At 37.5% G+C, this 15100-nt stretch overlaps 1 protein-coding gene across 1 annotated transcript in view; it reads right to left on the bottom strand.

Moving 5' to 3' along the window:
- The window catches only part of IARS1 (isoleucyl-tRNA synthetase 1), a 111334-nt gene that overhangs the window by 60546 nt on the left and 35688 nt on the right, over positions 1-15100 (bottom strand). Inside the window, exons 14-16 of the mRNA XM_086618779.1 lie at positions 13548-13670; positions 12169-12260; positions 7025-7123 (exon numbers count right to left, since the gene is read on the bottom strand). Of these exons, the coding sequence (XP_086474905.1) occupies positions 7025-7123; positions 12169-12260; positions 13548-13670 (314 nt within the window). The remainder of the gene's footprint in view (positions 1-7024; positions 7124-12168; positions 12261-13547; positions 13671-15100) is intronic.

Raw genomic sequence — 15100 nt, 5'->3', positions numbered from 1 at the left:
ACTCCCACATCCTTTCTTGGTAGCTACTTATTTCCTCGATGTCTAAAATAAAAACTCAATTTGACAAGCAAAAAAGACCCCAGGAAGAGCAAACCAAATCCAATCCTTTAACGAAAATTATTAGCTTATCACAACAGAAACCATTTTCTTTGCCTTCAAAGTCTATGTACTACCCAGCATCCAAGTCACAACAAAAGTGGGCATGGATTTGAAAAATAATTTAGGGACCATCTTCAATCCTAGAACATGAGTAGGTGCACTAACAGTAAGTTACCATTGGCTGCTGATCCAGTAACTCCTCATCACCAATTAATACCTGAGGAACAGCATCAATTAGTTTGTTTTCTGACTCTTGTCTCCAGAAGAGAAATATGCAGGATGTAAAAAAAAACCCCACCACTGAATTATTATATAATCCAGAAGGCAATTTATTAAAAGGATTGAGACATCTATTCCTTTTCTGTACATGTATTTTGAAGTCTCTCTCCCATGCTCATAACACAACTGCAAATACCGAATTTCACTTATTTTTCAATTCCAAAGCTCAGATGTGCTCTGCATGACTCCGTGAGTTGGCTCACCTTGCCCTAGTCACAGGATATAGAACTCAAAGCAGTACTGTCCCTCTTTTCTGTTATCACAAATATCACTGCTGAAACAAACAGCTGTCAAATATTGCCACAGCAGAAGCCTCAGATGTTTTATCACCAATTTACCATTAAAAGCTGTTTAAGACATGACATAAAGATACACTAATCCTCTCTCACTTTTCACCATTGCCCTCATTAGCTAATGTTATTCATTACATTCTTTGAAAAACCACAGCAACTGTATGTATTGGATAAGATTTATTTCGTAATTACTAACTGAAGGAAGCTCTTAGCTTATGAATTATTTGAAAAATAGTCCCTTAAGAGTTAGATTATAAAGCTGATAAACAAAACATTATCTTAAATAGCATGAATTAGGAAATCTAATACCAGATTAGCCCTCAGCATTTGATATCTTTGGTTCTGAGAGGATGGTCCCAGATCTATCCTTTCATTTGGTGAGCTGGTAATTTTTTAAGCAACATCTGAAATCAGGAATCACTTACATGTCTGGGATGGAGAAAGCTATTCTTCCAGAACATAGCTGAGTTGTAACAGCAAACACAAAGCTGATTAAGTAGTAATCCTATGGCATTTAACTAAAAATGTATGGTTTTATTTAAATTCATAGCGTAACAGCTGTTTTTTTTTGTTTTAGGTGTAGAATTTGCTTTTCTTTTTAAATATTAATCAACCCTCAGAAGACAAAGTCTTAAATTCCATTATGTTAATTTACTCTAATAACAAGCCTCCTTCAACATACCCTCAAATTGATTTTTAATGGTTTTTAATTCAAGGAGATAAAATAAGCAACTATTCATGCCCTTCTGACACTTTAATTAGCGCCAATCTATATCGTGGACCTAATTAAACATTGGGGGAGGTGGGAAGGAGGAAAGGGGAAGAGGGAGGAAAGGTCAGCTATTTGCCAAGCATGCAGAATTTCCACTGCAGCAAACTCTTTCTCCTCCTCAACTCATGAAAGCTTATTGGGATGGAGCACAACCACATACCCCACACAAGTTCAGGTTGCCTCCACCGGTGCAAGAGAATTTTCTGCTTATATGCAGCTTACGTTTGCTAAATGAATCGTGCTTTCAATCATTCTGATATCGCAATGTTTTTCTTCACTCTTTTATCCCGGTTCCCATAGCAACAAACACTTTAGCGTGAGACTGCAATGCTGCTGCAGACTGCATCATAACCCTGCCGTCAGCAGCGCGCAGCTGCTTGACACGGCGAGATTAAGTGGAGCCGTAGCCTCCAATTTCATGACACACTCATATTAAAAAAAATCCTGGTATAACTTACTTGTATAACCCAGACACCATGCTAATTGCTATTAAAATTCTTAAATTTTATCAATGAGGGCAAAAATCCCTGCATCCTGAAGCCAGCGAGAGATGAAGCTTTCTCTTTTCTTCTTTCTGCATAGTTTCCTTTGGAATATTCTAACATTTCTAGTTCCAAAGTGCTTTTATACGGCATTACCACTTAGGATTCACTTCAGCTGATGTATACAAGTACGTCTGCATTCCTATAGCTGTGGCAGACATTCAGCCTACTGCACATGCAGCTAGATTCACCAGCTGCCCAAGAACACAGCACTGTAACTAACATTTGGAGTCTTTATTTAGTAAGCTGTTACTTGAACCAAACAACAACCTTTTGATGACCATTCGCTGAGACTGAAAAGGTACCTGCCGTATTCCTGACATAACTGGCAAACTCTGCTCACGAGGCTTTGAGAGGAAACAGTAAAATCAGGACACGGGAGAACACAAGCCATCAAAAATCAACTGGAACAAGCCTCAAAATTCACTTTTATTCCTCAACTATGTCTGATAACAGCCAGTAATAAAAACTTCTGACTTATGCTGCTCTAAATTAGACAAACACCAGGCTAACCCTGCAGCAATTTCTTTTTTCACCTCCTACAACAGGCAATGACATTGATTTGATTTTTTCCTCGGGAAATGCTGCCATCTAGTGACTGCACGTTGCTATACACGTCATATCACTACTAGAGAGAAGACCTACTTTGTATTCGTGTTTCCTGAGAAAGAAAAGCGTGACCGATTATTCAAAAACAAGAGTTACAATTGCATAATCATATTAAAGAAGGAAAAAATGGAATTCACACACACAAGATGCATTTAAAACTGTTCAGATAAAATGCATTTATTAATGCTAACAAACCAGGAAAGAAAATATCCTATTTTAATAAAAAAAGGAGGAAAACAAGGCACTCAAACTGATTTTCTCCATTATGCTACAATCCTGTTATGACTTAAAATTCTGTTGTCCCTGCTACAGACTCAGATTTCTCATCTGCACAAGAATTACAAGTTGAGTAGAACAAGCGTTAGCATTCTATTGCACATGGGCTCTACAGCCCATCTTCTGCACATCCTACCAGCCTTCGGGTTTACGGGACAAGATAGGCATAATTTGTGATTAAATCACGCCTTTGAAAAGGTGGGAGACAGTTTGCTATTCAGCAAAGGCAGCGGCTGGTCGAAGATTAGAAAGACCAAGATCAGAAACTGATCAAAAGATTCATGTGTTTGACTGACGCACATGAAAACACTTTGGGTTTAGAGCGCTCACGCAGGAACAGCAGCAAACACGTGCAAAACTCATACTTGGTAAACCAGGAAACTAACTTCGGCAAAAAGGCCCATCGGATCTGCTCTTTGTGATATTTTCATTCATCATTTAAACTGTTAAGATCTTAAAGGCAAAAAAAGGATACCTTCAACTAAGTACCTATCCATCAAGCTCTTTATTACAACGCTTGAATTTTTCAAAGCCAAGAAGATGCAAGAACAAAAGGTCTGGCTTCTTTGAAGTCCCTTGCTGTCTTCTGTCACTGCTTTCCTTCCACTGATGCTCATTTTTCCACTACAAGTGCTGTACATCTTACATAAACAATGGCAGAACTGTGCAGTAGTCTAACACTAGAAACTTGCCAACAGTTAGAAGTAAATCTTTCAGAAGTTACTGAAGTAGAACTTTAAGTGAGGGAGGTTTTTTAAAAAAATTAAAGAGTTCAAAGCTCTTATCTAAATACAAACTACACAGTCTACAGAACCTTTTTTTATCAGCCTGCAAGTACAAAAACATTACATACACTGTCAGAAGTGTGAGCTCCAACGGTTTAGAAACAGAAGTATAAATTGCACTAACCCTTTAGAATATCTTATAAATTTGTAATTTATATCAACTTTGAAGTCTGTGATGACAGGAATCAGTCCTATATTATACAACGAAATCAAAGGTGTCGTGGTTTAGGTGCTCGTCTGCGGTTACGTAGGAAATGGTCTTTCAAGAAATCATTCTACAAGATGATAGTTACAACAAACGATTAAGGCTGAAATCCAGATCACTTACACCCGGGACTCAGCTGCGGTGCTGCATCTAGCTCTCCATAACAGCATAACAGGAAACCGAGGTCTGACAGCCCTGAATGGTGCAGCAGCTGAATTCACCCCTAGATCTCAAGTATCACAGTAGTAGGTTGTCTGAATATGAGGTACCTCCCTTTTTTTTTTCTATTTAATTTAATTTTTTTAAAATAATCTCTTCTACCAGTTGTGTGGTAAAGAGAACATTCAGTAAAGGCTCTTGGCTTAAAAACTGAAACATAGACTCTTAAATACTGCTCCAACTCTGCATGTTCAGCAACATCCGGCTCAAGTTACTTCCCACCCGGATCAGAATAAGGTTGGGAGAAAGAAGAGATTTTTTTTTCATTTCTGATTTTATAAACATGCTGGAACATTACTCATGTAATCATTCTTGAATGCTATGGTTAAGTTCATTTTGAAAAATGAAGACGCAGTTGCTGACTTTAATAAATTTTGAATAGCTATGGCTTTAATCAGTAGGCTAATTAATTAAAAACCTAATTAGAAATGCAATCAGGTTCCAAAGTTTGTCCAACTATGTTAAATCTATTTCAACAAAAAGGAGTGCAGCTATTCTTAAGGGACAATATACCTATCAGTCATTTATAGGAATAAAAAAAAAGCAATGCAGTCAAACTCATTTTGCAAAGGTTAATATAGTCTGAAAAGCATTTATCCCCAATTTTCTCATTTTCAGGACATGCTGAAGCCCTAGAGAGTCCAAAAATAATTTTTTAAAAAGCTAAGTATTATTCCTGTGACACTTTCAGAGATCAAGTCCTGTCAAACGCAAAAAAATAGGTTTGGGGAAGGATGGAGTTCCAAAAACTTAAATAAATGAATATTGAAAGCACATAGCATTCTCAACATCAGCTTAAGAAGTTATACCCCAGCGAAAGCTGACATCAGTAGAGAACAGAGAAGAAAACCTTAAAAGTAATGTCTTTTGCTTCTAAAAAGCTAAATTTCACAAGGTATCTTTTTGTAACTAAAGGCATCAAGGACTCAAACTAGTAATTATAAAATCACATACTGGAAATATGTATTAATGTTATTTCATTAATCATTTAGTGATAATACATCTCTACTCATAGCCATATTCTCTACAAAAAGAATCTCAAAATCTTACAGTCATAGAGCAGTTTGGGTTGGAAGAGGCCTTAAAGACCATCTAGATCCAAATACCCTGCCGTGGGGTTGGTGCCATGACACCTTCCACTAGATAAGGCGGCTCAAAGCCTTATCCAACCCAGCCTTGAACACCGGCGTTCAAAGTGTTCACTAATTCCCACTAATGTCTGCTGGATGAGTGAAGGTCACTTAGCAGTTTCTTCTTGAAGCTTTGCTTCTCGAAAAGCAAAACTATCTCCACCATTCAAACACTTCCTTAACAGGATCTTTACATTTTTCTTATGTTCATGTGAAAATTAAGTAGGCAGGTCTACTGTCAGTCACCAAAACAGTGAAAGCATCTTGAGAAAGCTAATTAAAGCTAAGAACAAACACTTTCACCCCCTCTCCAGATTATTTTTCCCCGAAAGAAGGATCACAGTATGTTCTGTTATGGAAAACAGAAAGCAAACTTACTAATCTATAAAATCTTCTTACATATCCAGACTGGGCATGTGCTTATTAGCAAGCCAACACTGCAGCATTTTAGGTCAGTCTGTATCATGGATCACTAACTCTTCCCACGTATTTCAGTATTCACTGTGCTTGTACCACGTCACTCGTTACACAAAAGGTGCTCATGGCGAATTCAATTGCTGTAATTGTTCCCTGAAAGCTGAATCACCTTCTCTGAGACCGTTTCAGTTGCTGAGCAGAAGCACACAGTGGTGGAATCCCAACTCTCCTATGGTCCTCCTACGAAAAGACTGAACGACAACTGAAATGGCACACAGCACAACTGAGCGAGGCTGTAACCTCTGCATCTTCCCCACCTGGTCTCAACTTCCCAGGCACAAGTTAGTTATGAGAGGAGGGGAAACAAAAATATAGGTTATGGAGGTGGAGAAGATGGGGCCCTTTTGTTACTAACACACCATAAACCCATGGTTGACTCAAAATGCCTACCATCGCCAATCGTTCCCTCTTACTGCTAATTAAATAGTGTATTTAAATTACCTTAAAACTTATCTGTAAATTTCACATAAGTATTTTTCATATTCCCTATATACATATAAAGACCTAATTTTTGCCATTAGTAGAAAATTTTGATTTAAACCTCTGAAACTGAGATTTCTTACAACTCTTACACAAGCTAGGGCAGTTGGGTTAGGGTTTTTTGTAGGTGTTTTGAGGGGAAGGTGGGTTTGGGCAAGGGAGTTGTGGTTTTGTTGAGTTTTTTTTTCCACCTTCAAATGCACCTATGAAAAAGTATCAACCTCATCTGCAATAAATAGACAAAAAGGAAAAAAAAAATATCTAACAATGTTTGATTTGGAATAATAAATACCCAGAATTTAGCTGCCTAAATTCTTCTCTCTAGTGGACCCTTTTGGCAGGCTTAACTGCATGCTTCCATGCTTCTGCAGGTTCATTTTCCTTTGCAGTTTCTCTCATCCTAAATTTCTTAGGACTGTATAACATGATTTGAGGACATTTTTAATGATCCTGTAAAGTATTTCACTGTAAATTATTAGTACATATTCAACGTTACTTACCCTAGAATATATTTCTCATGGGGATTTTACACAAGCAAAGAATGCCGCCTCGACACAAGAACGGAACAGTGCACAAACATGTTCGGGCACTGGGCTGATACGCAATTAAGCGAGTTGTATCTGTTTATACCAGGAAGACTATCCCATTGCTCTACCAGTTTGAGGCACATTTGTGAAACCTGAGATAAAACACTATTTAAAACTGGTTACCAGTCTCATTCCAGTAACACTGGCTCAGAAAGACAGAATGGAAGTATGAAGTTAAATTAGCATGCTAACAGTGAAATAGGGGGTTCTGGCACACACACAACCTCAGGCAAAGAAAAAAAAAAATATATATATATGCAGAAGACATTACCAGTAGCATTGGGCATTATTCTCCAGTAGCTTCTCCACCATGTGCTCCACTCTTACAAACCAGCTTGGCACAGCTTTGTATATCAATGGAGTATCTGACCTGTAGAGGGAAGGTGACGGGGAAGGGAGTAAAACAAACAAAAACGTTTTCAGTGCTACGTTATTTATAAAATACTCTTTAAAATGTATTTTTGTGCACAACAGTCCCCTTGCCACAAACTGAATTCAATTTTCCTGAAATATTATCACAGTTACAAAGGTTGAGTTTTGTTTTGTTTTTTAAATTACACAAACTGTTACACTTGTGTGAGCTACAATTTTAAAATCAAATCCTAAAAAAAAATTGTAAAAGCCATCAAACCCAGTAATTTAAGGAACTTCAATAGCAAGAGAAATCATGAGAACATTCAAACAATGCTTGAATTTGAAATTTATGTTCCTACATAGTACAATGATATGAACTTCATTAACTATTAAAATGAGTCATATTTAAGTCTTCGACATGAGCTCATTCTGTATCATTTTTCATGTGTATATCAACCTGAAAAGCCAGAAAACATTATGCTTTGTCTTTATTATCTGCATTTAATAGAATAAAAACAAATCACAAAGATGAAGTAACAGCACCCAGGGTTAACTATGTACATGTCACATTCTAGGAGGAGAAGGAAAGAGAGATCCAAATAAACATGCAAAAGTAAGAAGTTAAAGACATCTTAATACATTCCTTACTTGAACATTCAATGAAAGTCCTACAAAACCCATATGGGATGGAAGGAGATTGAGAGCTTGGGATTGCTTAGAAACAACAACACTACAAGGTAGAGTGTACAGACTGATAAATTCTCCAAATTACCTAGTCAAATTAGTATCTCTAAGCATCTGACTGCATTGTGTCTCAACCCAGTCTCTTATTTGCCAGTTCCATAACACAACTGCTTAAGGTCTCGAGAGGTTGTTCGAATGGCATGCATCCTTCTAAAGGATCTGGTAATCAAAGAGTGGGTAAAGTCATTATAGGAGAGTTCAGACATTTCTAATCCTTCACATCCATCCTATTACTCCAACTTGAAAAAGAAGATTGAGCCCTCAGGGAAGGAATCTCTCCATGGGTACAGAGCAGCTTCAACAACACTGGGACAAGCAGCTTATTCTCCCTTAATATCAATCCACTCCACAAAATGTTTCTTAAAATACTACTTTGTGTAAGTCACTTTGCCTCAGAACTTGGAAATATACTTGCTCAACAGCAGTTGGCAAGCTAAGACCCTGAGAAACTACCATTATCTCCTACATGCAGGCATTACTGTAAACGACCCATCTTAAAAGTTTAATTCATTTTATTTATATCCATAGCAAGGCCTTGTACGAATGCACAACCTACTGGTTATTATGATGCAAATTAAAATTGCTACTGTGGAAGCACTTCCTAAAACTACACCTGCCTGACCAACAAAGAAAATCCACAGCAAAGGTTGTTCAAACCTGGAAAACTGCACTTACTTTGCACAAAGCCCACTAATAAGAAAACCATATCACTTCTCTTAATACTGTATTTCAGAAGATATTTCCTTTTAACTATGATCTATACATTTCAATCTGTATCCTTTAAAATTTAAAGTGTCTATAACCTTACAGGAAATGGCAAGAGCTCAAAGCAATAATAATGTAGTAGTGTTTTAGTTATTAAATGCAAATGCACTAAGCTAGGAAGTTCCGCTTCTCAAATTTAAGTCCTAACACCTAAAAAAGGGCATAGTTCAGTTAACTCATCACACAGCAGCAAGATGGCAGTAAAAAAATAAAGCATTCTGCAAGTTACAGGGTACTCCAGAAGTATCTTAGTTTCACTAAGCATCTTATTTCAGATGTCCTGAAGGATGATGAATTGCCATCATATATAAAATCCTGAGTTACTGGAAACAAGAAGAATAAAGCTTGATAATAACAGATTCTCACATCGCCTAAACGTATTGCAGGAAGAACGCTGGGACAATAAACCAGTACCCAACCTCTACCAGGCCTACGCAGCTGACAGATGGGGGTGATGGAAGACAAGCTTTAGTGCAGAAGTAGCTTCAGACACAAAGCATCAATGAAAAAGAGACAAGCAGGTGAAGTCATGATCATTTCCCAGGCTTTCAACCTAACACTAACTTTACAATACCTGATAACCATTCCCATTCCAAAGCACCCACAGAGCACTGTTCCCCCCTACATGAAGGTGGTAAGAAACGGGAGATGGCACAGTTGCCCTGAATATTTTCTTTCTTCTAGCTGTACTGCCAAGTAGTGTCTCGGCAGGAGATAAAACAGAACAAGGTACTGAAAAATCTGTCCAACTAGTAACATCTTACGTGTTTCTGCCCCTCATGACTGGCGAGAGGGTTAAGGAAAACCAGATTCAATTCTTTGCTGTAGAATCAAATGAAAAACACCCATTACTGGGTTGGTTTTTCCCTCAATACAACAAGACAAGGGAAAAGCCACCCACACAGACCTAAATCAGAGACTGATGCTCACAAAATTCCTGCCTCAAAATTCCTCTGTCTCAATTGAACAATATTTTGTTCCTCTGATAAATACGTCCTTTAGAATCGTATTAGAGGAATCAAAGCTCCTGAGCAAATTGCCTGTTCCTTAGCAGTGCCACAAAATTAGCATTCTCTGAAATACAATCTTTATACCTGAAAAGATGAAGATGGAAAGACCATTCTCTGTGGACACTACACACTCCCAATAATTTTCTCATACCTGTTTTGGACTGCACAGCTGCTTAAAACAAATTATTGTGATCTTATTCCTTTTCCATTTTCTCATAATTTAGGAAACAAATGATAGTCAACTGACCACATGCTATGAAAGATGCTTCTTGGCTTTGCTTTCACCGGCTTGAAAAGACAAAGCTCTGTATCTGTCAATGGCAGAGCTTCCCAATATTGCTTCCTGATAGAATGGCGGGCAGTAGCTGCAGTGGACTCCAGCTGTCATGCTAGTCACCTCCGCTGTCTTTCGGAGTTGTTAAATTGCTACCTAGACCATACAGAATCTCAAGATCTCATGTGCACAGAGTGGTTTTGACCAACGATCTCTGTCTTCAGCAATTCCAATGAAGGGGAATTCTAACTGAAAACTATTTGCTGTGTACTTACCAAGTTGTTAACTGTTTTCCTCTCTCAGATTTTAAAGTTTAGTTGAATCACAGTAACAAGAAAATGTAGAGAAGAAGCCTCATCTGACAGTATGTAAAAAAGAGGGGAAATATTTCAACATACTGAGGATTCAACAACTGCCTGGTTTCAGGGAAAAGCATGGACAGTAGCACATTAAGTAGAAGAGTCTGATTTCAAAGTTTTCTTACATTAATCAAAATAACTTATAACTATGTTCGAAGTTAAGAACTACTCTTCTACTTTTAGCATATTCCAATTATGGTTTGATTTCTGATGGCAGCAAAATGAGCTTTTCAAGTAGAATCCATTATTCTGTTCTTCCCACCAGATAATTCGTGCTAGGTGCTGCCTGCAACTTATCATCAATCAACAAAAATGTCAACAGAGTGGCAGGATTAACGATGTTCTACAGAATCAGCAGTTCTACGTTACTGGTTTGTCCCAGAAGGCCATGACTGTACATAGAATTGCTCCATAAGAAGCACATAAGCATCACTTGGTTTTGGGCTGCCGTTTTTCCAAAACTGTCCCAACTCATCAAGGACAAAACACTTGAAGAGTAATTCCCCTTCCTCCTCTAGGTAGCTCCTAGAAACAAATCAGTCATGCTATTCAAGAGCAAGTAAAGGGTGTTCTTGCTGTAGATCAAAGATAAACGCACACTCTTACAACACTTCATCTAGAAGCACTAAAGCTAGAGATAGAGAAAAGCTTTTATCACAGTTATTTCACTACTGGTGCTGTATGCATCAGATGCGACTTTAAAGGTTCAACTGATCTCAGATTAAAAAAATATCTAATTTCATAAGTTTGTCTTTACCTGTAATAAACCAGTTTAATACAATATTCCTACTAAAAGATTATTGAAGTGTCTTTTTTTTCAGTTTGACATTGTTCAACAACATATATGTACACATTTATTTATTTATGTGAGCATTTCTCAATTTTGACAATAGAATTGCAATAGCAATTGTATACCTTTAAAACCAGACAGGACACTAATAAAAATATGCTTCATTTCTAGATTAAATTTGTCCAGCCTGTACTTCTCACAACCGAATCTTCTTACGTTTGTTTCCTATAGTGAAGGGCCACGGAGCCATGCACGTGCAACCTCTGCAGAATTCCCACTCTGACAGGGAAGATTTGTGACAGGCCACTGTGCTGAACCATCTACCCGACATTCCAGAACTAATCTTCAATTTCTAGTTGACAAAAACAAACATTTCTAAGAAGTTTCCACAGATACTATAAACCTGTCAACTGCTATTTCTGATCAGAGACATAACCATTGTTTGTGAAGTCCGTTCAGGAATGGCTGAGCGGAAAAAACATATTTATGTATTACACTTACTACCCACTGCAGTGGAAAAATGCTAACTTTTATTTTAATCAACAATACAGACATTTCCACATTATAAGCAACTCAGCTCTACCAGACTCCAAATAAAGAAGTAATTTTACCAGGTTAAAAAGAAGTAACTATGATAACAGCTATAACAGAGCCGTTTTATCCAAAACATGGAAAGTTTGAACACAAACATTTAAAGACATTCTGCAATATATTTATTTGGATACAATTCAAAGGGTCCCAAAATATCCTTTTCCACCACTCAATACTTAGCTGTTTAGAGAATAAGCTTTTTTAGATTTATTAAGGTCATCTTCAAAAGGTAGTTAGCAGTACTATACGCAACAGAAGAGTAAGAAGTTCAAGCTACAAAAATATACCTGTAAAATCATAATAGAAAAATATTTTCCACACGACATTTAAATTAACTGGATTAATGGCAAAAAAAAATTTACTTGATTACTAAATCAAAATTGGAGCTCTCATAATTCAATATTCTTGATTACTTCTAGTCTTGTTAAAAAAATTAAGTAGGTCAAGGGAGGGGAAAAATGAGACAAACCTGAAGAACTACTCAGTTAGAACCCTTGACCTTAAAGCCATATGCACTTTTCTCCTTACCTCCAGCAGAAGGGATAGCTGTGCTTAAAACTGCTGCTGTGAATCAGTCTGCCTTTCTCTTTCAGTAATTTAATAATGTTCTTATCTGCATCCTAAAAAGATAGAACAAAAAAAATTCCTTGGAATACAAACTTCACTACTTCAGTAAGCTACTACAGGATTTGTCTTCAAAACCCAAATTAAGAAAATCGCTACAAATAACCCAGTATTTACATGCACCAAAAAAATCCCAAAAGCTTCTATATAGTTTATGCATTTACTGCAGAGGCACTGTAAAACACTAAATTTGGAAAGTTATTTGCTCTCCAAATCCTGGTATACAGCATCAGTCTCTTTCTGCCTTCAAGTCTGTTTCCACATACACACAAACTGTATACAAATTCAAATTTTCTGTCAGACTAATACAAGCCAGAACTCATATTATTTAATATCTTAAATCTTTTATTGAGCCTTCTGATTCTGTGGCAGGAAGCCACATAGTGCTTCTTACCTAATATTTAGCCTTCATTACAACTCATTTCTCTAATTTGGCTACAGTTACATTCGTTGAAAAATCTTTTATAATACTTTACTAACTAAACAGGATTTACATTCTAAGCTGGAAGTGAAAGTTAAATATTAATAATCAAAGACAATCTACTGAGCAATCAAGTGTCAACATGACATTAAGAAAGGAAAAACAATACACAAAGATTTATGTTACAGCCAACTTCATAAGTGAAAAATTCAGCATTTTAAGAATATTTTCCAAGAGCCTTACCAATTTGTTTTCTTAGCACATGGAATTAAAGAGGCACTCCTTTCTATAGATTTGTGTCTTTAGCCATCTGGAGTTCCCGTGGGTTCCTTTCACATGGATTCTCTTGCCTGTATTGGCAAGTGAATTCACATTGCAACACATCCCACAAGCGGGGAAAATGACTGGATTTCTCTCCTCTAACAAGTCGTGTTGCACTAACAGGCTGGTATAACCTTAAGGACGACATCTGTGAATTCAGGAGTCATCCAGAGGTAAGGAGGCCTCTGCACACTTGCTTAGAGGCAGCTTGCATAACATTTCCATAAGAAACAAGGCAAAAGTGCTTGTAAGAAAAACAACCTAAAACAAGCCTTTCTGCAGGAGACGCAAAGAGGAGCTGCTCCTCTTCCCTTCCATTATTAGATACACAGTATTACTTACGTTTCAAAGTCTCTTTATTTTTCAGACATTGTAATAAAAAAATTGCAACATTGTTGCAAATGTTAAAACACACTTTTCTTTTTCCAGCTACCAAAAGACACATTGAAGACAAAGCCATTTAGGTCAAGAAAAGAACTTCTGCCATATATAAAATTTACCTTGAATAGAGTAGTAATTTACTTTCTCCACGACCACTAACCTTCACATACTGTCCAGTAAAATCAGTCACTTCTGCTGTGAAGCGGCCTGACGCGTCGACAGGACAAACGGGCACAGAATCTTTCTGAATAATATTAAAATCCATGCAGACCCTGTAATCATCCTGCAAAAAAGACAAGTGCCAAGTTACAGAAATACAACATACTTGTTAAAATATCCATCCCTGGAAAAGGAAATTAAATATTAAATAGAAAATGTGATATATGGACAAGAACAGCAAAACACCAGCCTTCACTAATCGCAAATATGTGTAGGAAAATATGTGTTTTACAGGATCGTACTTTTATTTATCACAGAAATGATGGTATCTTCAGAATAGGTGTTTTCTCTTACCTAGTAGGGGGGATATGAGCATGGGCTTCTGTGCATACACATATACACACACATTTTATGTGGGTCCATACACACACGTAGTCAACAGCCCCAGGCTGGTATTGCACAGCAAACGAACTGACAACCACTATGCCAGGCTGTTGTACCAGCCAGAGACTTGTACCTGTTTAACACACAAGTCTGCACAGCATTTTTCAGTAGGCAGAGTGTTTTAATCTAATTCCAGAACTCCACACAAGAAATCTCATTTTCTGAGTGTTTTAATGATCTAAAACCGTCAAATCTGTTTCTCAATCTTTGTTGGCCCTTAGGCAACGCTACTGACCAAGCACCACACATGGACATCAGAGTTTATTTTGCTGGCCAGCCTCCTTTTAAATTTTTAATTTCCTGTAGCAGTAAAGGGGGGACAGGCAGAACTTAAGGAAAATAGGGTCAGTTCAGACTTTTAATGAACATAATTAAACAATGGTATCATAAAAAAAGAGCAAAAGAAAATTATTACACAAATAGGAAAATTCAGATTTTAATTTCAAGTCTGAAGTCAAAGTAAGTCCATATCTTCACCAATTATCACTCCAGATGACCAACTTTCTTGCCCTAAGGCAAGAGATTGCAAGAGAAAGCAAGAGAAAATGAGATTTCTTGTGTGGAGTTCTGGAATTAGATTAAAACACTCTGCCTACTGAAAAATGCTGTGCAGACTTGTGTGTTAAACAGGTACAAGTCTCTGGCTGGTACAACAGCCTGGCATAGTGGTTGTCAGTTCGTTTGCTGTGCAATACCAGCCTGGGGCTGTTGACTACGTGTGTGTATGGACCCACATAAAATGTGTGTGTATACGTGTATTCTTGCCCTAAGGCAAGAGAACATTACTGAGGGTGGAAGGGGAACAAAGAAGGGGACAGTTGCAGATTAGTCGCTCTCAGTACACTCAGAGAATCATCCCATTTTCCTCAAAGAGCAAGACCCTGTCTAAGTCTGCACCAAGTCAGGTTGCTTTTTGAGTCGTAGTGGTTCCTGCCTTGCTGCTCTGATGAAACAGGGGAAGCCATAGACTTCAGGGATCAAAAACTGCTGTGTAGTGTGAAACAGAATCTGCAGCGACCCTGCCCACCAAAACTGGCAGCAGTTGAACTGTTACCCTCCTCTGTGCTTAGAGTTCATCCACCTTTCGTGAAACAAGCACACAGCAGCTAT

This window comes from Tauraco erythrolophus, chromosome 12 (genome assembly GCF_009769465.1).
Source record: "Tauraco erythrolophus isolate bTauEry1 chromosome 12, bTauEry1.pri, whole genome shotgun sequence".
NCBI classification, from domain to species: Eukaryota; Metazoa; Chordata; class Aves; order Musophagiformes; family Musophagidae; genus Tauraco; species Tauraco erythrolophus.
The sequence above is the reverse complement of the archived record's forward strand: the minus strand, read 5'-3'. Positions and strand labels throughout refer to the sequence as shown.